The following is a 25,688-nucleotide window of genomic DNA, read 5'->3' on the forward strand; positions in this document are numbered from 1 at the left end:
ACTCACAGTTATAATTTCAGTTTTAGATGTTTTTAATGTTTTAAGATGCTTTCATTTTTTTATTTCTTTGGTCTTTTCATTTTTGTTGTTTTCAAAATATATTTATCAACGGCCTGGATCAAGATGTCTCTAAAGTGACACTACCCATTATTTATAGTTGAAAAGTTTGTATTTTGCAATTTTGTTTTTCCACATATACTCTGCTTTCTATCATTTAAAAGGTACTTTCCTTGTATATATTAATGGGATTATAAAGGCAATTTTATTTTTTCCCTGTGATTACTGTTGCTTGAAAGACCAATATTTTATTCAGTCTTTTAAAACCAATGTCAGACATAACATTTTATATTTCTGTATCTAATTTGAATTAATCAAAGTCAAGGAAGGTAAAGTATGAATTCTAAGGTTTAGCAACTGGCTGCAACCTCACACAAAACCTTCCAGTAGATGATCATCAGACCTTCAAAAGACTAAGATTTTCAATTAAAAAAAAAAACAAATTATGCAGTAGAAACACACTGTCTAAAATATATTTTTTCTCTATTATCATACCATCAACAATATAAGGAAAAAAACACATAATTATTGCTAAATTTTTTACATAAACCTGGGCACTCCACAGACATGAAGGGCTCACCAGCCCCTAATTGCCTGACATTCCCATACTGGCCAATGACCCACCATTATTGTAGTCAAAGAGATTATGTCTCTCTGTCTATGTCTGGAGAATGTCTGCAGGACTTGACTTGGTTCTCACTTGATAGTGCCCTTTGCTTTGAGAACCTTGCCATCTGGGTAACCCCTCATGGATTGTATAAAAAGGTGCATAGTGCTTTTATTAAAAAGAGTCCACAAAACAAAAACAGTGTTCAATAAATAGTGCAGTGCTTTCAAGTTCAATAAATAATCCATAAAATAAACGTGGAGATTAAAACCAGTAGAAAAACAATCCTTTTAAAATCAGAGGTTAAAACGTTTCTTAGGAAGCAGTTTTTGAAAACAACAACAATGACAAGCTCGGTGCTTCTTTTAACTGGTGACTCCCCTGCTGCTCCCTGTCCAGGCTTCGCAACAGGGGAGCCACTCTCTCTGCAGCTGCCCTTCTCTCCACTATCGATCTGGAGTCGTCCCGATCCCTGGCTTCAGTTCTGCTCCCTCCAGACTGCAATCTGGGAATTCCTTTCACGGCCAAGGCTCTTACGTGGAGGACAACACATCCCAAGTACTGACTCCTGCTGCAATCCGCAGAGTCACCCGTCTCCTTCTTTGGTCACTCCCACTAAATGCTTGATCAGCGGGAGCGACAACAACTACTATGCCCTGGGTGTCGGCCTAACACCCAGGCCCTCGCAGCTGCCCGCGAGCGCTCGCTCGCTCACCCGCTCTTTGTGGCTCTCTCTTTCTCACACCGACCTGCTTCCCAATAACCTCCATCTCCTTCTCTTTTCTTTTTCTGATCTTTGTCTAATTAACAGACTCGCGCTTCTTTTATCTAGCGAGGGGCCATAGCAGCTGCAGCATATTAGCCACGGGAACAATCACGGATGTTGGGCAGTCCCTCACCTGTGCACTCGGTGAGAAACGCTCACACCGCAGATCGCCCCGTGGCGTGCTACAACTACTACGCCCCCTCACGAAGCCGCAAGCATGGTGATTATTTAAATGGCCTTTACTAAGCGAGCTGTGGACCCATAACACCACATGGACTTTAACTAAAACAATGTTTTGGGAGCTGTCTGGTGGATTTTAACTAAAACAAGGTTTTTTTTTTTTAAAATGGTAATTTTTGATAATTAGCATTATTGCTTTTATTTGGGAAAGGTGATATATAAATAAAATGTATTATTATTATTATTTGAAGGGGCGGGATCAATGCACAGAAAAACTTACCTGAACCAAATACATGTAGCAATCAGGGCCACAAGGTTTACTGTCCACCAGATTTTCAAGATTTTTCCTTTTGTATGTGTTTGGTGTTGCATGAAAAGCTAAAAGAAAAATAAAGTAAAAATAATGAATACCTAAGAGTTTTTGATTCATTAATCCACTGAAATAAGCAACTTAAATTGATCTTCTCAACTCTAAGAAGTAATGTTAATAAAATGCCAAGCATACATGAAATAAACTTGCATACTTAATATAATAGTACAGCAGATCCAAACATGGTTTTATTTTTACATTGGAATATCCCTTTAGCACCAGTAGCATTTAAATAAAAATACAGATCATCTAGAACAGTATTTGATAATGCAGTCAACTAATTTGGGTTGTCTCATTTGTACTGCAGTTCTAGCCCTGAAATACTCTAGAGCTGCTTTTCCTTGCTCATGTTCTGCATATTTAGAATTTCTTGTATAGGATTTCAAAATAATTTTTTTCATAGATAACACATCACATTCAATATTAAAACCAATATGGTATTTTGACAAGTTCAAAAAAGATGTACATATCATACTGTCCACTGGGAAAGTCTCAGCTCAATACAAAATCTTCTGGCCTGGGAAAAACAGGAAAACCTTTTCAGATTGTTTTTCTCTGTTATCTTTAACTTCCACCCAAAACAATGGGAAAACAATATACAGTTCTGTATCGTAGGATGGGGAGATTTGCCTCTTTTCTGAGAAACTCTTGAGAAGTGACCAGCCCCATGCGCAAAACAGCTATGGTAACATAAAAAGAAGTTGTGTACCTTTGATTGAAAATATTTGCTAATTATAAAAAATAAATCATAAACCACTTATAAAGGAATGTGTTTGAAAGAAATGTGTCATTAAATCCATTTACATGACTACATTTTAATAATAGTTTTATTACCTGCTAGCACAGTTTTGTTCCAAACTACACATTCTCTTCATGTTGTATATGTCTCTGACACAGCCATGTTCTGCTCTCTGATCTACCTATTAATCACCCGTTTGTTCTTCAGGTTAAGTGTATAATGTACACTGTTTTCTCAAATATTGCTCCTGAGCAATGACACAAGTGCACCATATTCATCTAATGTGCCTGCAGTCTACAGATGTTTACAAATCAAAGTTGTACAGCTTAATCTCTTGGCTCTTCCACCCCACTCCGGAGATCTGCACCTTTATTCGACCCGATCCACCATCAAAACATTGTTGTAATGTTGTTGCTAGTACAATGTAGATTCAACACAATGAAGGAAGATACGGAAGCTATATAAAGCCAAGAGATCTCAACAATGCCTTATTAATATTGAAGAGATTTGAAAGTTATCCTAATTAAATGATATACTAGAGTGAATAACTACAACTTATTTAACACACAAGTGAAACAGACTAATCTCAATATGTATGTATACTACCATCCTGTTTAATTACCTAAGATTCAAGGCCAACTTCTGAGTTCTCTACACAGGATCACTTTTTTTCAGAATAAATATAAACAAATACAATCTTTCATATTGTGTTTGTAGGCTACTGAAGATTAATACTAAGACTGTGTGAAATATATTTGCTAAAAATTAATGCAAATCTTTATAGCCAAATTTACTATTTAAACTACTACAAATATTGGCCATAACCAAAATCTACCTTGGTGTGGCTGAACCAAACACAAAAAAAGGTCAAAATTTGTGATAAAACATTTACAGGTAGCTTGATTATTCTGCAGAAATAGGCTTTCATTAATTAGTTTCTTGAAAACTGGAAATTAGAATTTTTAAATATGGGATCTCATCAATATGTAAGCCAAGGAAGAAATCACTGAACCAGGTTTCCACCAGTACAGTGAGAGGCACGACTGTGTGCAGTGAAGCAATGATGAAATAGGGATGCAACTATGCTCATGTTGTAGAAAGCTGAGTTTTATATAACTTGCTAAAATTGAACTGCACACTCTTCAAGATGCCTGCCCTTACCTGAAAAATGGCAACAATGTGATAAATTAAAAAGAATAAAGAAAACCCAATAAAGTCCTTTGGGCTGTTAACTTAGAAAAATTAGAAGTTCTAATTATTTAAAAAAGTATTTCAAAACACACAGCAATATTAAATGCAAACAAACCTGATGCACTACCAGGAATCAGTCACTTGTAAAAAGTTTCACAGATCTAGATTAGAAGATTTAGTTAAAATGTCAAAATGATAAATTATCAGGGGTTGGTTTAAATAATTCCTAGACTTTTAGGACAGATGGAATCATCTCAATGTCTGGGTTTAAAGAATATTTTTGTGAAATCAACAAGTAGCAGATTGAAAAGATCCCAATTTAACTACTGTAAAGGACAGCCAGGATTCTTACCTGGCTGGAACGCCTCCATAACGAAAGGACTGGGGAAAGGAGCTTGCTCCCCCGGGACAACAGAGGACAGCCCCCCTGACGTGCTATAGTGCCACAAGTTTGAAGCATGGAAGTTCAACCATGCTGGGGCCCGTGGCCACTGGCAGGGTGTGCATGGAGAATGGCTGTGCCCTCTTCTGCAGGGATGCCGTCACACCTGGAAGTGCTTCTGGATAGAGATCATGGAACACCTGGGGCACTTCCGGGTGCTCTATAAAAGGGGCTAGCTACAGCTCGAGAAGCCAGAGTCAAGAGGAGGTGGACAAAGTTTGCTGGACGAGGAGTGGAGGCAGAGAGAAAGAGAGAGGTAGAAGGAGGGGACAGTGCATTTGTGCTAGTTGGTGCTTTGCACTGTACTGTGTGCTGCTGTGGCAAGCAAGACAAAAGCTTTTCCAACAGCTTAGTAAACATGTGCTATGTGGCAAGACTGGGGTCTGTGTCTGTTGTGTCCTCAGCCAATTATTAAAAGATCTACAGCATTATCAATAAACAGTGTTACTGAGACAGATGCCAACAACCAAGGAGAATTATTCTTTAAAAACATGCTTTAAACATACCAATGGTTTCTCTTTATCATAGACAATACCATACTGGATTTTCAACACCTCTATGTGTAGCATAATTGTTTTTCTTTAACCAAAATATTATTCAGGTTCCTTTCAATTATTTCAGAGTATAAAAACTTTTGACTGCAAAATCATTTTTTATAACAAAATTTGCAAACATAACCAGATAAAATGTTTCAATTAAAATAAAAATATACTGCTGCAAAAACTTACATCTACACTGTATTTTTAGCAGTTTATTATTTTTTATTTATTTTTAAAGCTAATAAATAAAGTTGTGATTGTTTACTGCATTATTCTGAACATAAACAAGAATATACTCACGATGAAGGAAGCAGTCATATTTGAAACAGCGTCTGCAAAATAAGGTATGGAATGAATGCAGGCTTTGCTCCCTCTGTACAGATTTGGCATTTGGTCCATCAATGTTGGGTGTACACTCTGGAGGGAGAGCTCCAGGAAGCTGCTGTTCTGTCAATTCTTTGAACCTGATGAAAACACAGAGAATTTGAAACATAATGCTACTATACAATTTAAATCAATAACTGCTAGATCAAGTCAAAGTCATGCAACACTGTCAACAACAAATAACACCCCATAACATACATCATGAGAGAAGAAGAGAACATTACAATTTTTTAAATTATTACTGCAGTGTACCTACCCACAATTCAAGTTTGAAAGTGAGTTCAAAATAAATGACTGTTTACTGTGTTTACAGTTTTTGAGAAAAGAAAGAAAGAAAAAAAAAAAAACTGAAAAAGACCAGTTTTATAGTTAATTCCATTCACAGTGCATTACATTTGCAGCTGTGGCACTGGCTATGGTAACTTTTACTGACTTGTATGTGAAGTTGGTCACAATGCCTTTTAATTATGTAATTATTAATTGAATGGACCACTGGATTTCAGTACTCCAGGAGAAATGATAACACTGCATTTGCCCATTGTTAGTGAAGGATATTCACAGTAATTATGTTTTTACAGTGGTGTGAAAAACTGTTTGCCCCCTTCCTGATTTCTTATTCTTTTGCATGTTTGTCACACAAAATGTTTCTGATCATCAAACACATTTAACCATTAGTCAAATATAACACAAGTAAACACAAAATGCAGTTTTTAAATGATGGTTTTTATTATTTAGGGAGAAAAAAAAACCAAACCTACATGGCTCTGTGTGAAAAAGTAATTGCCCCCTTGTTAAAAAATAACCTAACTGTGGTGTATCACACCTGAGTTCAATTTCCGTAGCCACCCCAGGCCCGATTACTGCCACACCTGTTTTAATCAAGAAATCACTTAAATAGGAGCTGCCTGACACAGAGAATTAGACCAAAAGCAACTCAAAAGCTAGACATCATGCCAAGATCCAAAGAAATTCAGGAACAAATGAGAACAGAAGTAATTGAGATCTATCAGTCAGGTAAAGGTTATAAAGCCATTTCTAAAGCTTTGGGACTCCAGCGAACCACAGTGAGAGCCATTATCCACAAATGGCAAAAACATGGAACAGTGGTGAACCTTCCCAGGAGTGGCCGGCCGACCAAAATTACCCCAAGAGCGCAGAGACGACTCATCCGAGAGGTCACAAAGACCCCAGGACAGCGTCTAAAGAACTGCAGACCTCACTTGCCTCAATTAAGGTCAGTGTTCACGACTCCACCATAAGAAAGAGACTGGGCAAAAATGGCCTGCATGGCAGATTTCCAAGACGCAAACCACTGTTAAGCAAAAAGAATATTAGGGCTTGTCTCAATTTTGCTAAGAAACATCTCAATGATTGCCAAGACTTTTGGGAAAATACCTTGTGGACTGATGAGACAAAAGTTGAACTTTTTGGAAGGCAAATGTCCCGTTACATCTGGCGTAAAAGGAACACAGCATTTCAGAAAAAGAACATCATACCAACAGTAAAATATGGTGGTGGTAGTGTGATGGTTTTTAACATATAAAGCATTAAATGCATTACAAACCTGAGCGCACATTAAGATCTCAAGATGCCGGCCTGCTTAGGATTCCAAGGATTAATAAAATAACAGTGGGAGGTCGAGCTTTTAGTTACAGGGCCCCTAAACTGTGGAATGGTCTTCCTGCTTCCATAAGAGATGCCCCTTCAGTGTCAGCCTTTAAATCCCGGCTGAAGACTCACTACTTCAGTTTAGCATATCTTGACTAGAGCTGCTGATTAACTGTATATACTGCATCTCTGTTGTTACTCATTAGCACTATAACATAAGTAACATGATAATTATATTTGAATACTAACCCTCACCTATTCTGTTTCTTTTCTCGGTACCCAAATGTGGCAATTGGTGCCACGGCCCACCTGCCAAGTTGTTTGCCTGCCTATGGTAAAGTCATCCCTGATGGAGGATCACAGGAATCATGAGAAAGAGGGGTCCTTTCATGAACAACGTTTCAGCCGTGGCATGGCCAAATGGGGAGGCAGCTAGATGGATGAGGTCTCCAGGACTCTAAAAATATCGAAACCTAATTATGTCAATCATCTACTGTTAAACCGTACTTCTAAAATTTTTATTATTATGCTGTCTTAAGGAATTGTTCTGTTCTGTATATTGTATTGTATTGACCCCCTACTTTTGACACCCACTGCACGCCCAACCTACCTGGAAAGGGTCTCTTTGAACTGCCTTTCCCGAGGTTTCTTCCATTTTTCCCTACAAGGTTTTTATTGGGAGTTTTTCCTTGTCTTCTCAGAAAGTCAAGGCTGGGGGGCTGTCAAAAGGCAGGGCCTGTTAAAGCCCATTGCGGCACTTCCTGTGTGATTTTGGGCTATAAAAAAATAAACTGTAAACTGTATTGTATGGTCTGGGGTTGTTTTGCTGCTTCAGGACCTGGAAGGCTTGCTGTGATAGATGGAACCATGAATTCTACTGTCTACCAAAAAATCCTGAAGGAGAATGTCCGGCCATCTGTTCGTCAACTCAAGCTGAAGCGATCTTGGGTGCTGCAACAGGACAATGACCCAAAACACACCAGCAAATCCACCTCTGAATGGCTGAAGAAAAACAAAATGAAGACTTTGGAGTGGCCTAGTCAAAGTCCTGACCTGAATCCAATTGAGATGCTATGGCATGACCTTAAAAAGGCGGTTCATGCTAGAAAACCCTCAAATAAAGCTGAATTACAACAATTCTGCAAAGATGAGTGGGCCAAAATTCCTCCAGAGTGCTGTAAAAGACTCATTGCAAGTTATCGCAAACGCTTGATTGTAGTTATTGCTGCTAAGGGTGGCCCAACCAGTTATTAGGTTCAGGGGGCAATTACTTTTTCACACAGGGCCATGTAGGTTTGGATTTTTTTTCTCACTAAATAATAAAAAGCATAAGGGTGTTCATATGTGCACTTGGCACCAGGACACCCTAGGCCTCAGGTCGATGATCGACTTTGTGGTCGTGTCGTCGGACTTGCGGCCATATGTCTTGGGACACTCGGGTGAAGAGGGGCGGAGCTGTCAACTGATCACCACCTGGTGGTGAGTTGGCCGATGGTGGGGAAGATGCGGTCAGACCTGGTAGGCCCAAGCGTGTTGTGAGGGTCTGCTGGGAACGGCTGGCAGAGTCCCCTGTCAGAAGTAGCTTCAACTCCCACCTCCGGCAGAACTTCAACCCGTCCCGAGGGAGGTGGGGACATTGAGTCGAATGGGCCATGTTCCGTGCCTCTATTGTTGAGGCGGCTGACGGAGCTGTGGCGCAAGGTGGTCGGTGCCTGTCGTGGCGGCAATCCCGAACCCGTTGGTGGACACGGCGGTGAGGGATGCCGTCAAGCTGAAGAAGGAGTCCTATAGGACTTTTTTGTCCTGTGGGTCTCTGGAGGCAGCTGATAGGTACCGGCAGGCCAAGCGGAACGCGGCTTCGGTTGTTGCTGAGGCAAAAACTCGGGCATGGGAGGAGGTTGGAGAGGCCATGGAGAACGACTTTGGACGGCTTCGAGGAGATTCTGGTCCACCGTCCGGCGTCTCAGGAGGGGGAAGCAGTGCAGTGTCAACACCGTATATGGTGGGGATGGTGCGCTGCTGACCTCGACTTCGGGACGTTGTGGGTCGGTGGGAGGAGTACTTCAAGACCTCCTCAATCCCACTAACATGCCTTCCAATGAGGAAGCAGAGCCTGGGGACTCTGAGGTGGGCTCTCCCATCTCTGGGACTGAAGTCACCGAGGTGGTCAAAAACTCCTTGGTGGCAGGGCCCCGGGGGTGGATGAGATACGCCCGGAGTTCCTTAAGGCTCTGGATGTTGTAGGACTGTCTTGGTTGACACGTCTCTGCAACATCGCATGGACATCGGAGACAGTGCCTCTGGATTGGCAGACCGGGGTGGTGGTCCCCTCTTTAAAAGGGGACGGAGGGTGTGTTCCAACTATAGAGGGATCACACTCCTCAGCCTCCCTGGAAAAGTCTATTCGGGGTTCTGGAGAGGAGGGTCCCGGATAGTGAACCTCGGATTCAGGAGGAACAGTGTGGTTTTCGTCCTGGTCGCGGAACAGTGGACCAGCTCTTCACCCTTAGCAGAGTCCTGGAGGGTGCATGGGAGTTTGCCCGACCGGTCTACATGTGTTTTGTGGACTTGGAAAAGGCATTGACCGTGTCCCTCGGGAATCCTGTGGGGGTGCTCGGGAGTATGGGGTACGGACCCCTGATAAGAGCTGTTGGTCTCTGTACAACCGTGTCAGAGCTTGGTCCGCATTGCGGCAGTAAGTCGAGCCCGTTTCCAGTGAGAGTTGGACTCCGCCAGGGCTGCCCTTTGTCACCGATTCTGTTCATAACTTTTATGGACAGAATTTCTAAGCGCAACCAGGGTGTTGAAGGGGTCGGTTTGGTGGACTCAGGATTGGGTCACTGCTTTTGCAGATGATGTTGTCCTGTTTGCTTCATCAGGCCGTGATCTTCAGCTCTCTCTGGATCGGTTCGCAGCTGAGTGTGAAGCGGCTGGGATGAGAATCAGCACCTCCAAATCCGAGCATGGTCCTCAGCGGAAAAGGGTGGAGTGCCCTCTCAGGGTTGGGGAGAGATCCTGCCCCAAGTGGAGGAGTTCAAGTATCTCGGGGTCTTGTTCACGAGTGAGGGAAGAATGGAGCGTGAGATCGACAGGCGGATCGGTGCGGCGTCCGCAGTGATGCGGGCTCTGCATCGGTCTGTCGTGGTGAAAAAGGAGCTGAGCCGTAAGGCAAAGCTCTCAATTTACCAGTCGATCTACGCTCCTACCCTCACCTATGGTCATGAGCTATGGGTAGTGACCGAAAGAACGAGATCGTGAATACAAGCGGCTGAAATGAGTTTCCTCCGCAGGGTGTCTGGGCTTTCCCTTAAAGATAGGGTGAGAAGCTCAGTCATCCGGGAGGGGCTCAGAGTAGAGCCGCTGCTCCTCCGCATCGAGAGGAGTCAGATGAGGTGGCTCGGGCATCTGATCAGGATGCCTCCTGGACGCCTCCCTGGTGAGGTGTTCCGGGCACGTCCAACCAGGAGGAGGCCCCGGGGAAGACCCAGGACACGCTGGAGGGACTATGTCTCCCGGCTGGCCTGGGAGCATGGGATTCTCCGGAAGAGCTGGAAGAAGTGGCGGGAGAGGGAAGTCTGGGCCTCTCTGCTTAAGCTGCTGCCCCCGCGACCCGACCTCGGATAAGCGGAAGAGGATGGATGGATAGATGGATAAATGGGTTTGATGATCAGAAACATTTTGTGTGACAAACATGCAAAAGAATACGAAATCAGGAAGGGGGCAAATAGTTTTTCACACCACTGTATGTACATGTACATTTATGAAATGTATGAAAATTTACTAAATTAATTTCAGTAACACTATCAATCTTTAGTAATGTTTGTAGTGGTTTCTTGTAGGGCTTTGTGCTAGGTCTACCAATAGCAAAATACCTTAAGAAAATACAGTTTTTCTAGTGCTCAGATTATACTCATAAGGGTGGGAAATATCTGCTCAAAAAGCCTTACAAAAACAAAAACATAAAAAAAAACCCACAATACACAAATGGTGTTAAGAAATTCTATTAAGAAAAAAATAACTTAACCTCAGACAGCTAGAAAATAAGATGTGATTAATGCCATTTGTGTGCACTATCTGGACCCACTTTTCCCAGCTAAGAAATAAAGGACAATTAAATGAGGGGCTCCCAAACTCTTAAAATTTGAAATAAAATTGAAAAAAAAAAAAAAGTACTTTTCCTTCAGTTCTTCTGCGGTTCCCTTGTCTGGAAACATCGAAGAAATTGCTTCAAATATTTTGTCAGATGGAAACTTTTTGGAGGGCTCACTTTCTTTTCCTAAAAGCAATATTAAATAATGACATTAGTGTCAAAATGACTCAAGGACTGTTATATTTACAAGTTCTCCTCCCCTACTTCTCTCTCCACAACCAAACATTTTTTTATTTAAAAAAAAAAAAAAATTAAGTAGATCTTTTTCATTCTGAAAAAGATATATACAATAAGGAACAACAAAGGATGATCTGCTTACAGTTAATAAAGTCATTATTTAAGATGAATTACACTAGAATCAATTTAATCGCTTTTTTATCATTAATGGTCTTAGAAATTACATTACAATGCTACATGTTATTTAAATCAAATGTGACATTATCTTCACACTCAGATAATATTTCCTTTGGCAATGTCTCCAGTTTGCACGTAGCGAAATACCATACAATATATACACTCACAGATAAGTTTTCTCGCAGACAAGTCGGGACTTTATTTTACCAAATAATTACTGGTATTTTATAATGCCAGTCATATAAGTTGAATGCGGAAAACTCACGGTATTGGTCCAAGAAATTGATATGCAAGCGCCCACCTGAAAGAGTAACCACGGAGCACACTGCCTTTTTTATATATATATATATATATATATATACTGTGCTTACGTGACCCTAACTATTCCAAACCAAAGTTTGCACTGATTTGTGTTTTTGTATCTCACACCCTCATACACCTTTATCGTAAGACCATCCCTTATCGATGATGGTGCATTCAATCACAAGAAAATATGAAGCTGGTTCTAAATTAAACATTTTTGAAGTAGCGAAAGAAATTGGTAACTGCACACAGCAACAAATTCAAACCATCTGAGAAACTGATGCAAGATTGAAGGAGGCAAGAAGATGTAAAATAAATAAATAAAGTGTCACATTTTTGAATAGGTATATAAGTCAGGGTCTGATTGTACGATCGAATTTTTGGGTTACAAGACCCAACTTATATGTGTGTATATAAGGTATGCAAGTTCATGAAAGTTTACATTCGAGGCACAGTTGTTAAAAGGATACAAAGATATTGTCATTATAAATAATATCAAATTTCCCAATATCTTTTATATGTTAAAAAAAAGTGAAGCTTGCAGAGGCCAAGAATATATGATTGTCACAAAAGGGTACAATCGATAGTTAAATTTCAGCCTTAAAATGTCTCTTGCAATGATGATATATTTTGCTTCATTGAAAGCAGTTAGTATTGCCTGGTGTGCTCAAAATAAACACAAGTTCTCCATTGTAAATGTAAACAATGTAAACACAGACAATTACAAGGTGGATGGATGTCCTGCCAAAATTTTGTAAATAAATGTGGTGTGAAAGTTGCTTGTCAAAATACATCAGATGCTGGTGAAAGGAAAAGAACATGTTTCAAAATGCATAACACAAAACCTATTCCTTAATTTGGTACTTAAAATTTATTATATGAAAGTTGGTATGTAAGCTCCATTAGAGTGCAGGCCACAACATTTTGGATTAATAGTACAGTGAATCCTGTATACAGTGCATGATGTGGGTACACTCAAGTTTAATTAACTGTATATAATGTCTATAATGTTTCACTTTCTTAATTTGCTTATCCAATACAAGGATTAACAAAGTAAAAGTACTCTGGGTAAAAATATCTTCCACATAATAATAGTACAAACAGAGAAAGGAAAAGAAAGGCACTGAATATGCACTGAAACAACAGAAAATTATTATTATCATCAGCATGTATCCTAACTCATTTAAGTAAAACAGAATTAAAAAATTGAATGTGTATATAATAATTTTTTTACACCTCTACCTCTTTTCATTATGTCTACATAATAGACTTTATCTCATATTGTAAATTACATTTTGATATCACCTAGCAAAGGAAATGCTAAGGTAACTGTGCTGGTGGATTTAAGTACAGCATCCAACACCATTGATAGCTCAATTCTGTTAAAAGCAGCCTGAAGTTGCATTCTCAGACACTTAGTTCATGAATGTCAAATTGATTTCAGTAAATACAGAAATGTACTAAAAGCACTCGGTTATTAGCTGTAGAAGTTATATGTCCTGTATTTCTCAGTACCTATAGTGCTTTACCTATACATACTACCAATGGGAAATATTGTTTCCTACCAAAATCACTTTCATTTGCAAATTTATAAAAGGAAGAATACAGTGCTTTAAATCAACAAGCAAGACAATGATAGTCTAAATATAATATGTAATCACAGAAATGAACATCTGAGTTTACCATCATTATGAAGATCTTGATCTTTCATAGCTTTAGTGCCATCTTCTTTTCCATCACCACTGTCCATTCGATCCAGTGTAAATTCTTGACTGTCATAGTCTCCATCATCCTCCTCTTCATCATCTTCATTGTCGGTATACTGGTTGAGAGCATTAACCAATTCAACGAAGATTTCGTCATTTATAAAACCACACTCTAAAAAAAAAAAAAGCATATTAAAAAATGTACTTTGATAAATTATAATTTTGTTAACACAAATCAGTTAATTTAAATATAAAATACCATTTAGTGCCCTGTCAAAATATAAGTCATGTTATGACAAAATATGCCCTTGCTCATCTTAGAACAAGACAATTGTATAGAAGAAAGAGAAATAATTAGTGAAAGTCTTAACTAAAATATCCTACTAAAGTCATGTAAAAATCCAAGCACTTTAACATATAGCAGAATGTATATCAAGGTGCCATTTAGTCAATTTGTCTTATATCCAAAACAAAAAAAAAATTAATTAAGAATCCCAATCTTCCAGGGGTTTGTTTTCTCAGAGTTCAGTATAAACAACAGTTTTTTTTCATCTTCTCTACTGTGAACAGGCTTAATATATTACAATAGAGTATTTAATAACATTATTCTCAGCACTACATGAAAACCTGGAAACAAATAAATATATAATTTTGTCAGCTAAATTCACATATGCATGTGTGTGATTGAAAGTGTTTATGCTTACACTGCATGTATTTCATTTTTAGAAATGGAATACACAGTACTCACGGAGCAAGTCTAATAAAAAATTAACAACCCAAGACAAGGAGTTATCAACTTTTTAAACTTCCTTATAATATAATGTATATCAAGGATGTATTGCAGTAGATTATATCTAACAAAGCCAGCAAAATTTTCCCACTGCTTTGTTGCTGTGAACTTACAAATATTTTTGTTACCATATGCAAACATGAAATCCCTTGCTTTTAAGGGCAGGATATATTGTTTTTTATCCGCTGTGGCAGACGGCTTGGGGACCCTACCCAGCCGGGACGCCTGGAAGATCCACAAGAGGGACAATACCTCCCCTGGCCAAGAGAGGGCAGCCACCCTGGTCTGGTTGGGGGCCACCGGCATAGAGCTGGAAAGCTCATCCCGGACAATTATAGAACCCTGGATGGCAGCACTTCCGCAACATTTGGAGGTGCTGCCAAAAGGAATTCCAAGGACACACGGAGTGCTTCCGGGTGCTCAAGTGGCACTTCCACCACACCAGGAAGTGACGCCGAAAGAGTGTCACAGAGCACGTGGAGCACATCCAGGTACTGCATAAAAGGGGCTGTCTCACTCCAGTAGAGAAACCGGAGTCGGGAGGAGGATTCAAGGAGAGAGAAGGAAGGGACTGAGTTGGCTAAGGATTAAGGCATTGTGGTGTTGTCATCTATAATAAACGTTTGTCTGTGTCCGGGGGCTAGAAAACTACTCCTAACTTTGCCAGGATTTAGGACAGCTTGTGAGCTGTCCTAACTTGCTAGGAGCTGCCAGTAAAAGGCATTCAGCAAGAGATCGACACATAAAATCTGGGAAAGGCAGAATGTTTTGGAAACAATGCACAACAATGAACTCATAAAAAGATATTGAAATTGACAGAGATAAAATAATATTCTTACAGATCTTTTATATTATTTGATCATTCCATCTATGACAGGAAAAAATGTGCTGCCAGCCAAAATGAAAGTGTTGATAGCATTACCTATTTCTGGTCACAAGGGAAATGCAGCTTTGCAGTACTGATGATCTGGGTAAGTCACAACCAACCATTTCCCCACCGGGCTTGTAAAGTGTAACGTAAATGTCCCAGAAGTGTCTGTGTGACATTTAATTGGCCATACCAGCCCTGCCTATATTCAGAGTGACATGAATGCTACTACAGTATTATTCTTGTTGTGAAGGGGGAACAATTATGTACAACTTTGCAGAATATCTTACCTAACTATGTTTTCCTTATCATTGTTCTTCTTCACTTCCTACTATTTGGAATATTAGCACTGTTGTAATTATTATCACATTTGTGATGAAGCCATACAGTTTAGTACTGTAAAACTATAAAATGTCATCATGATTTCCAAGGAAACTACAAAACGCTATCATTAGTGCCATTCTGCAGCCTGGTATGCTGTTAAATTTTGACATCATTCATTCTCAGATGTGAATTCCTACTCGTCACTTTGAGTGGGTGTAGAAAACTTCCTAACTACTTCTCATGTCCTTCCCTAGGGTAAGACAAGTTCTTACCCTAGTCAGACTTTAAGCGCAATGTCTAAGAGTAATTCTGAGATGCTTAATAAATAAGGACACAGGTTTCTATCATTTTAAACTGATGCTTCTCACTGTCTGGGAAACAACCCTCTCAGGCCTTCGGTATTTAAAGTAACTTTAAAAAAGGTATCAGATCTTATAGAAGAGTTTCTCTGCTATTGCTCTTTTATTTCTACTCCTTAAAATGTATTATCCAAAACCAAATTTATTGGAACAAATACATATTTGTAATATAATTTTCAAAAAGTCCCTCTCTTTGTGAGTTGAAAGCTAATGAGCCACTCTCTTTGGTGAAAGAAACCACCCACCGTCTGTGGAGCAAAAAGCTTCCAAACTTTCTTCCAGGCTGGACACCCTAAAATACCTTCTAATGTCCACTCTACCAAGCCAGGCTCTGTGTCAGTAACTGAGAGCAATCTGAAAAGACTGAAAAGCAGCTTTACTTTAAAGAAGGAAACTTTAGTACCTACACTCTTGTGCCAGAAAGAGTATTTTTTTGAATGAAATTGCAGAAGACAGAGCAAAGACAAACATTACTTCAAGAAGGGAACTTTAGTGCTTACACTCTTGTGCCAAAAAGAGTAAAATTTTTTTACTGTCTACCACACTTCTTGGTAACTTATTCCAAGTGTCTATCGATCTTTGTGTAATAAAAAACTTCCTAATGTTTGTGCGACATTTACCCTTAAAAAGTTTCCAACTGTGTCCTAGTGTTCTTGATGAAATCATTTTAAAATAACAGTTTCTATCCACTGTTCCAATTCCCTTCATAATTTTAAAAAATTCAATCATGTCACCTCTTAATCTTATATTGCTTAAGCTGAAAAGGCTCAGCTATTGTAATCTATCTTCATAATTTATCCCCTGTATCTCTGTATCTCTTTTCTGGACCTTTCCTAGCATTGCTATTTCCTTTTTGTAGCCCGGAGACCAAAAACTGCATACAGTACTCCAAATGAGGCCTCACCAGTGTGTTAAAAAGTGTGAGCATAATCTCCTTGGACTTGTACTCCCCACATCATGCTATATAACCTAATAATCTGTTTGTCTTCTCAATGGCTTCTGAACACTGCCTGAAAGTCAATAGTGTAGAGTTCACTATGACTTAAATCTTTCTCATAAGGTTTATTCTTGAGTTTCAGACCACCCATTGTTTATTCAAACCTAACATTTATACTTTCTATGTGTAATACTTTACATTTACTGATATTAATTTTCATCCTATTAAATCTATATATATATATATAAAATTCTTTTTGCGTTTGAAACGGAAATTACGTATGACCACGTGAAAAGGAAATTACGTATGACCACAGAACATAATACAGGAACTAATCACTTTGTTTGTGGACACCATTTTTATATCGTCTTTATGAATTGTTATTATTTGTGTGAGTGTTACTTTACTGACAAACAAGCCATTCTATCTCATAGAAGTGCGCCCCGAATCGCCCTCTCCCAGCCCTCCTCTCTGAACTCCACTGCTGACCCGTTCGCCGGCAAGTGCGTTCTGACAGAGAAGTTTTATTTATTTGTCCACGTGACTGTCTCGGAAACTGCCACATTATAACTTTTTTTTTTAACTGGCAGTACTTGATAGTAGAAGAGATGAGGAAAACATCTTTGCGTCTTTCTACTTTCTAACTGCGACGAGATGTAAACAATGTGAAGACAACAACGCCTTCAGTGGCAAGGGGTTGTGAGAACAAAGTGGACGCTCGGAGGCATGGAATGTCGGGCTGCTCTGCCAGGTCGAGAGCTTCGCAGTTTCGGGCGGCGTCCTCTCTTCTCGCACTGTTTGTGACACTTCGTGTGCCTCGTCGGTTTTTGGGAGAGTGGAAATCTTTGCGAATGAGTGTAATCGGCGCCATTGAAGCAGGACTCTTTGTAAATTAAGCTTCACGACTACTTAATGTCCCTTAAGGTGAGTTCAGGTCACTAAAATCCCGCAACATTCAAGGTTGCTTTTGTGATAAATTCTTTTAAGAAGATGGAGGGTTTACATCTAAGAAGATGTATCGACCTCTTCATATTAAGTTTTGGACTTGGGAATTGTTTGGACCTTCTGCTCGTTAAGCACAGAAGGGCAGTGTCCACATTTTTCAGAATAATTTTTCTCTTAAATCACAGGCTCATAGTGCAATGCTGTCAGGCAGAAATTTGCAGGATCGCATAGAAAATGTAATTTCTATACCACAGTGATCATGTAGTGCCTTTCACAAGGGATCTGCTACCGAGAGATGATTCAAATACATTTAAGCTGCTGTTAGTGCTACTTACCTGTTGTGTTATAGCGCCTTTAAAATGTACTTTACCCAAAAGCACTCCAGTACTGCTCAATGTATCTTTACTTCTTACATGTTAATGTTTTACTGTTTAATAATTTATATACAACATTTTGTTTTTTTAGTAATCAGCTAGTCATTTATAAATATTAAAAATAGCAGCGGTCCTAGCACTGACCCCTGTGGAACACCACTCTTAACATCGGACAATTCTGAAAAGGTCCCTCGCACCACCACCCTTAACTTCCTATGTCTGAGCCAATTTTGCACCCATCTAAAAACATCACACTGAACTCCCATTTCTTTTAGCTTCATGTTCAACCTCTCATATGGCACCTTATGAAAGGCTTTCTGAAAGTCAAGAAAAATAATATCACATGCTCCACTTTGACCATATCCTTTTGTTGCCTCCTCATAGAATTCTAGCATGTTAGTAAAAAATGGCCTCTGTCTTTTGAACCCATGCTGACTGTTCCAAAAAACTCCTGTTCTTGCCAAGTGTTACTCAATCTTATCCTTAATAATTCCTTCCATTAAGTTCCCTGTGATGCATGTTAAGCTTACTGGATTAGTTGCTTGGATCTGCCCTGTCAATCTTTTATATAATAGGATGATATTTGCAATTTTCCAGTCCTTCGGAATCTCTCCAGTGCACAATGACTTTCTAAAAACGTGTGTCAAGGATTTATATATTTACTTGCCAACATCCTTAAGAATTTAAGGGTAAATATTATCTTGTCCTGGGGCCTCATGTATAAACGGTGCGTACGCACAGAAACGTTGCGTAAGAACTTTTCCACGTTCAAATCGCGATGTATAAAACCTACACTTGGCGTAAATCCACGCACTTTTCCACGGTACCACATACCTTGTCGTACGCAAGTTCTCCGCTCGGTTTTGCAGACTGGCGGCACCCAGCGTCAAAGCAGTGCTACTGTTCCTGTGTGGTTACACCTTATTTTCCTGACGCGGCTTTATAAATACACCGAAACTAACCGCATATTGTTTATCAGTGTAATGCATCTGATTGTAATTAACTTGTAACAATATAATGGTAGAGGGAACAGCCATAGTATTCCAAATACCATAACTGCTTTAGCGTTGTTACTCTCACTTCTTCTTCTTCTTTTAGCTCCTCTTGTTAGGAGTTGCCACAGCGGATCATCTTTTTCAATATTTCTCTCACTGCACCACTCAGAGTATTTATATCACTGTATCTGAGTGTGAATCACAGCAGCAGCTGATCGGAAAGGGAATTATCGGTATACAACTTCAAGGGCACGCTGCCTTTCCTGTACGGACCTCGCGATTCAGAAACAGAAACGATATCATTTATAAGGTGAAATTCAGCAAAATATGTTTATTAAATTATACAGATAAAACTTCATTTAAATAATCTATATTATTCACTGGGAGTGTCGTTAAGGATAGAATAATTAAACATGTACTACGAAGATATTTCAATGTTCTTTAAACGTTTTGAAGAATCGGCGCTAAGCTTACAGATGGCTTAACGTCTATTACAGAGCTGATTGTATGGCGATCGGTTACTTGGGGAAAGAAAAGCACTGACTGCAGTGACGGCTACGCCAATATATATTGAATATAAAACAGAAACAGAAAATAACAACACAGCGACAAATTTCGGCAAAAGTTAAATGCTTGTGTCATGAGCACGAGGCGGCTATGCAGTGTCCGCAACGGACGTAGCCATTCACTGTGCATAAGCTACCTTCACTGACGGAGCCACCGATTCTTCCTCTGCCCAGTGCCACCACAAGCCTAGAGTCGCCCCTGATTGTACTGCTGCAATAAATTATTTCATCGAAGTGAAACACATGTTTAATAACGTGCTTTAACTCCTATCATCATGAAAATGATATCACGTATACATCTCAGTATTTTAGTTATTCAGAGAACTGTAATATTACAAATGTAATTGATTCTGTGTCCAGTTGGAGGAAGAGAGCCGGTTTAAAAAGCAAGTAGTGATTCACACACATAGAGCACATAGAAGATCAAATACAAAACAAAGCATTTAACGTGCTACTTTAATTACGATGTGATTTGAGAAACTGGTTAATTAAACGATTTTAAGATGAAGTTTATGATGTTCTACTTTAATGACAAAATAAACTACGTGATTAAAGTGGAAATGTCGAGATTGAAGTTGACATTTCGTGCTTTTTCCTCACTGTGTGCCTTTTTTCTCTGTACCCTAATAAGCTTTCATATGACACTCAGACAGTGGGCTTACAACTCGGTTTTTCACGGCGACTTTGATATGTGACTTCTTTTTTATTTCCGGCACTGTGCGATTTGTGAATGTGAGCTTTTAAGTTTCTCCAACACGCTATGTCACTCGATCAACTTCCTTTTGTTGATTATACCACGGTTTACTTGAACAAATAGTATGTTTTTCATTTGCCTCCACTTGGTATTCGCTGAAATTCTTATATTTTCCCCCGTGCTTTTCCCATTGTCTTTTCACAGAAGGCTGCGCTTAAGGGCGATTTATATTGATTTGCATATTCAAATAGGCATAATTCTGGGAGGATTTGGGGCGTTACATTATGCGCGTGCACGAGCGTTAGTTTTCACGCTGATCAGGATTTATGGAGCGGAAGAACGTGGAAGTTGGAGTACACACAGATTCCTGCATCTGGATTTATCTATGCGTAAACACATTTCGGCTTTTGTGCTTACGCCATGTTATAGTGCGAGTTCTACGCACGGCGTTATACATGAGGCCCCTGCCGATTTACTTGATTTCAGTACAATTTCCAATGTAGGCCCTCCAACGTGTAGGGAAAAACCTGGGGGTTGGTGGCAGAATTGCCACTCCAGCCACCATAAATAAACCTCACACCCGTTCCATTGCATCTGAACTAGCGTGGTGCTGAGGTGTCACCTGTTGCATGGCTGCACTCAGGTCCTAATCTGGGATCCTTAGTTGGTGTGTCATGTGGTGGATGTAGCAATGTGCTGTATCAACGCATGCTGTTAACTTCTCCTCTCTATTAATTCCAAATTTAGCTATGTATCTGACCTGCATTACAAATAAAGCATTTTTAAACCTATTCCACTGCTCATTGACTTTCTCCACACTTAAAAGCTTACCCCAGTCTTTCTTTCTTAGACTTTTTCACATCTGCTCAAAACTTGCCATACCCAAGTTCAACTTAACAATTTTAGTCTTTGCATCTGCACTCTGACAAAATACTGAGAATTGTATTATATTATAGTAACTTGACCCTAGTGGTTCAATCACCTCTACACCCTCAATTCTATCTTGATTACTACAAAACACGAAATCCAGACAAGCTTCACCCCGTGTTCGTACTTTAACATACTGTGTCAAAAAACAGACACTGCTTACTTCTAAAAACTCCTACTTAAATTCTCCTCCATCTGCAAGGTTATCCTAGTTGATATTTGGATAATTAAAGTCCCCCATGACTAAAATATCTCCCTAATAACAGTTTTACACTTCTAATTCTGTGGTTGATGTCCCTGGACAGTGTGTACCCTTTACCTTATGCCTTGTGACCATGACCCACCTATTTCTACCTACAGTTGAGGCCAAAATTATTAGCCCCCCTGAAATCATGGAACATTTTCCTAAACTTCTTCCCAAAGTTTGCAACATTGATGAAACTTGATATAATCAAACATCCACCAGTGCTATTTACTAGCTTTTTATACATTTTGTAATATAAAATATATTTTTAGTCTTGCTTTATATCAAATATAGTAAAAAATGGCATGGTCAAAAATATTAGCCCCATGTTAATGTTTGCTTTCAACACACACCTACACTAATTAACCAATCAGCTTTGAAACCACACCTGTGCAATCAATTGGCTTCCTAACAACACCTGCAGTCAATTGGCTTCCTAACAACGCTCAATCAGCATAAAAAGACTCCCAAGGAACAGGGCTCTTGAACACATGAGAGGGACTACTGTTACTGACCATGCCAAAGACAAAGGAAATCAGTCTGGAGCTCAGAAAGAAGATAGTAGAGGCTCATGATAAGGGGCAAGGCTACACTGCCATTTCCAAGCAATTCACAGTGTCTAGAAGTGCTGTACGTTGCATCATTGCCAAGTACAAGGAGACAAATTCTGTTAGAAACAAACCTGGCCTTGGCCATAAGCGCAAGATTTCAAGAACTCTGGAGAGGAAAATAGTCAGAGATGTCAGCAAGGAACCCCGGACTTCTGCCAAGATGATTGTTGCTGACCTGGCCTCTTCTGGAGTTGATGTTTCAAGGAACACAGTTGTGAGGGCTCTTCACCGTGGTGGGCTTCATGGCCATCGTCCCAGAAGAACCCCTTTACTCAAAGCGTGGCACATCACAGCACGACTGAGGTTTGCCCGTGAACATTTGAAATGTAAAGATGATTTTTGGAAGTCTGTGCTTTGGTCTGATGAGACTAAACTGGAACTGTTTGGGCACATGGATGTTGCTTATGTTTGGCGAAAAAAGGGACAGGCCTTCAACCCTAGGAACACAGTTGCCACAGTTAAACATGGTGGTGGGAGCATCATTTTGTGGGGCTGTTTTGCAGCCTCAGGCACAGGGAGCCTTGTTCGGGTGCATGGCATCATGAAAAAAGAAAATTATGTTGACATTCTGAGGGAGAATATGCAGAAATCTGCTCGTAGTCTAGGCTTAGGTCGTCGCTGGGTCTTCCAACAAGACAATGATCCAAAGCATACATCAAAATTAGTTCAACAGTTTTTCAAGGATACTAAAACCAAGATCTTGGAGTGGCCCGCACAGAGCCCAGACCTCAATCCCATTGAGAATCTGTGGCGAGTGCTCAAAGTGAATGTCCATGCTCGGAAACCACACAATTTGGACCAGCTAGAACAATTTGCAATGGAGGAATGGACCAAAATCCCTCAGAAGACCTGTGCTAATCTAGTAAAGACCTACTCTAATAGATTGTTGTCAGTTGTGGCTCAAAAAGGGTACAGTATTGACTATTAATGGGCATGGGGCTAATAATTTTGGATGTCTCATTTTTGCCCTTTCTTGTTCCCACTCAGTGTGTCAATAAAATATCCAAACTACAATTAGTGGACCTTGATATTTTGGACACAGATATGCTTTAAAAAACAAACATTTCTTGTTAATGGTCATTTTCATATTGGAATCAGGAGTGTTGCCTAATTTCATAAGGGGGCCTAATAATTTTGGCCACAACTGTATCTTGTTTGGAATATCCTCCTGCGCCACCTTAGGGGTGCACACTACCTCTCTAAAGGACACCTGGGCCAGGTCCGCCAATTCTCTACTATAATGCAGGCCAGTCAACCCCTCCTCCAGTCCAGTGACCGTGAGCTCAATGTGCTGGATTAGCTGGCATGTCCTGCAGATGCAGGCCTCATAGGCAACTGGCTCCTCCAAGCCATCATCTAAAAAGTCCAACATCCTACAGGACTTGCATTGTACTGGCTACATTATTAAAATTTCATTTAGGATAAGAAAACCGGCCTTAACTTTTTTATCTAAAAAATAAATGATTTAACTCTAATGGTAACACTAAGAACTGTTACAGCTACACTGTGTGCACAATTATTAGGCGAGTATTTTGACCATATCATCATTTTTAATGCGTATATTCCAACTCCAAGCTGTATTAACTTGAATGCTTATTGGATTTAAGCATGTCAGGTGATGTGTATTTGTGTAATGAGGGAGGGTGTGGCCTAAGGAGATCAACACCCTATATCAAGGTGTGCAGAATTATTAGGCAGCTAGTTTTCCTCGGGCAAAATGGGCCAAAAAAGAGATTTAACTTACTCTGAAAAGTCAAAAATTGTAAAAAGTCTTTCAGAGGAATGCAGCACTTTTGGAATTGCTAAGATATTGGTGTGTGATCACAGAACCATCAAACATTTTGTTGCAAATAGTCAACAGGGTCGCAAGAAACGTGTTGAGAACAAAAGACGCAAATTAGCTGCCAAAGATTTGAGAAGAATCAAACGTGAAGCTACCAGGAACCTATTATCCTCCAGTACTTTCATATTCCAGAGCTGCAACCTACCTGGAGTGCCTAGAAGTACAAGGTGTTCAGTGCTCAAAGACATGGCCAAGGTAAGGAGGGCTGAAACCCAACCACCACTGAACAAGAAACATAAGTTGAAACGTCAAAACTGGGCCAAGAAATATCTGAAGACAGATTTTTTTCAAAGGTTTTATGGACCGATGAGATGAGAGTGACTCTTGATGGACCAGATGGATGGACCTGTGGATCAGTAATGGGCACAGAGCTCCACTCCAACGTGGAGGTGGGGTACTGGTATGAGCTGGTATTTTTAAAGATGAGCTAGTTGAACCTTCTTGCATTGAAGATGAACTCAAAATCAACTCCCAAACCTACTGCCAGTTTTTCGAAGACACTTTCTTCAAACAGTGATACAGGAAAAAGACCATGATTTTTATGCAGGCCAATGCTCCATCACTTGCATCGAAGTTCTCCACTGCGTGGTCAGCATGTAAAGGCCTTAAAGATGAAGGAATAATGACATGGCCCCCCTTTCTCATCTGACCTAAACCCTATCGAGAACTTGTGGACACTTCTTAAATGCTAGATTTACGGGGGAGAAAAACAATACACCTCTCTGAAGAGTGTCTGGGAGGCTGTAGTCACTGCTCCACAAAAAGCTGATCGTCAACAGATCAAGAAACTGACAGGCTCCATGAATGGAAAGGCTTATGACTGTTATTGGAAAGAAGGGTGGCTATATTGGTCATTGATTGATTTATTTTTTTTTAAATGTCAGAGATGTTTATTTGTAAATTTTGAGGTGTTTGTCTATTATTCTCACTATAACAGATGAAAATACACAAGTGAGAGGGGAAAATTTTCATTTAGTTGCATAATAAATCTGCACACTAATAGTTGCCTAATAATTGTGCGCACATATGTATTCCCCTGATGATGTTCACACTCACATTTCCGTTGTGAAACATTCAGGTTTCAGGTTTATTAACATTTTGGATTGACTGATAGCACTGTGTTTGTTCCATATTAAAATTAATCCTCAAAAATACAACTTGCCTAATAATTGTGCACACAGTGTATTTTACACCTTCTGTCCCCTTAACACTAGAATCCCTGAAGCCAATGAAAAAACTTGTAATCCCGGCCCACCTTAAATACCTTCGCACCTCACTATTAGCATCTTGTTTTATAAATGCAAGAAATGTTGAACACATACCGTGAGATAAAAACACTAATGTGGCGAATTGCTCACGTATACACTATACTACACGTATTATACACTTTACGTCAGTGTAACATGGAAAACATTTCTGCTTTAGGCATGTGTTCAGCATTTCTTGCCTTGCATTTCCTTTCATCTTACACTTACCCAGATCTTTGTAGACACGAGAGAGAGAGAGAGAGGGGCAAGCAATCAAAACATCAATATGTGCTAAGCCATCTGCCAATAGCGTCCCTTGTATGAAATCAACTGGGCAAACAAACTAAGGAAGCATGTACCATAAATTAAAAGACCCATTGTCCGCAGAAATCCATGAACCAGTGAAAAATCCGTGATATATATTTAGATATGCTTACATTTAAAAACCGCGATGGAGTGAAGCCGCGAAACTCGAAGCATGATATAGCGAGGGATCACTGTACTGTATTATTTACCATATACAACTTCAGGTACCTCACACACAGATAAGGAGCCTTGGCTTGAGCCA

The 25,688-nt window shown here is 39.8% G+C and overlaps 1 protein-coding gene across 3 annotated transcripts in view; it reads right to left on the minus strand.

The window, feature by feature from the left end:
* Positions 1–25,688, minus strand: part of ezh2 (enhancer of zeste 2 polycomb repressive complex 2 subunit) — a 178,242-nt gene that overhangs the window by 86,011 nt on the left and 66,543 nt on the right. For all 3 annotated transcript variants that reach the window (XM_039753308.1, XM_039753306.1, XM_039753307.1), the window contains 4 exons: positions 13,374–13,568; positions 11,057–11,159; positions 5,192–5,355; positions 1,891–1,988 (listed from right to left, as the gene is read on the minus strand). In XM_039753308.1, the coding sequence (XP_039609242.1) occupies positions 1,891–1,988; positions 5,192–5,355; positions 11,057–11,159; positions 13,374–13,568 (560 nt within the window). The remainder of the gene's footprint in view (positions 1–1,890; positions 1,989–5,191; positions 5,356–11,056; positions 11,160–13,373; positions 13,569–25,688) is intronic.

This window comes from Polypterus senegalus, chromosome 5 (assembly GCF_016835505.1).
Source record: "Polypterus senegalus isolate Bchr_013 chromosome 5, ASM1683550v1, whole genome shotgun sequence".
Classification (NCBI taxonomy): domain Eukaryota; kingdom Metazoa; phylum Chordata; class Cladistia; order Polypteriformes; family Polypteridae; genus Polypterus; species Polypterus senegalus.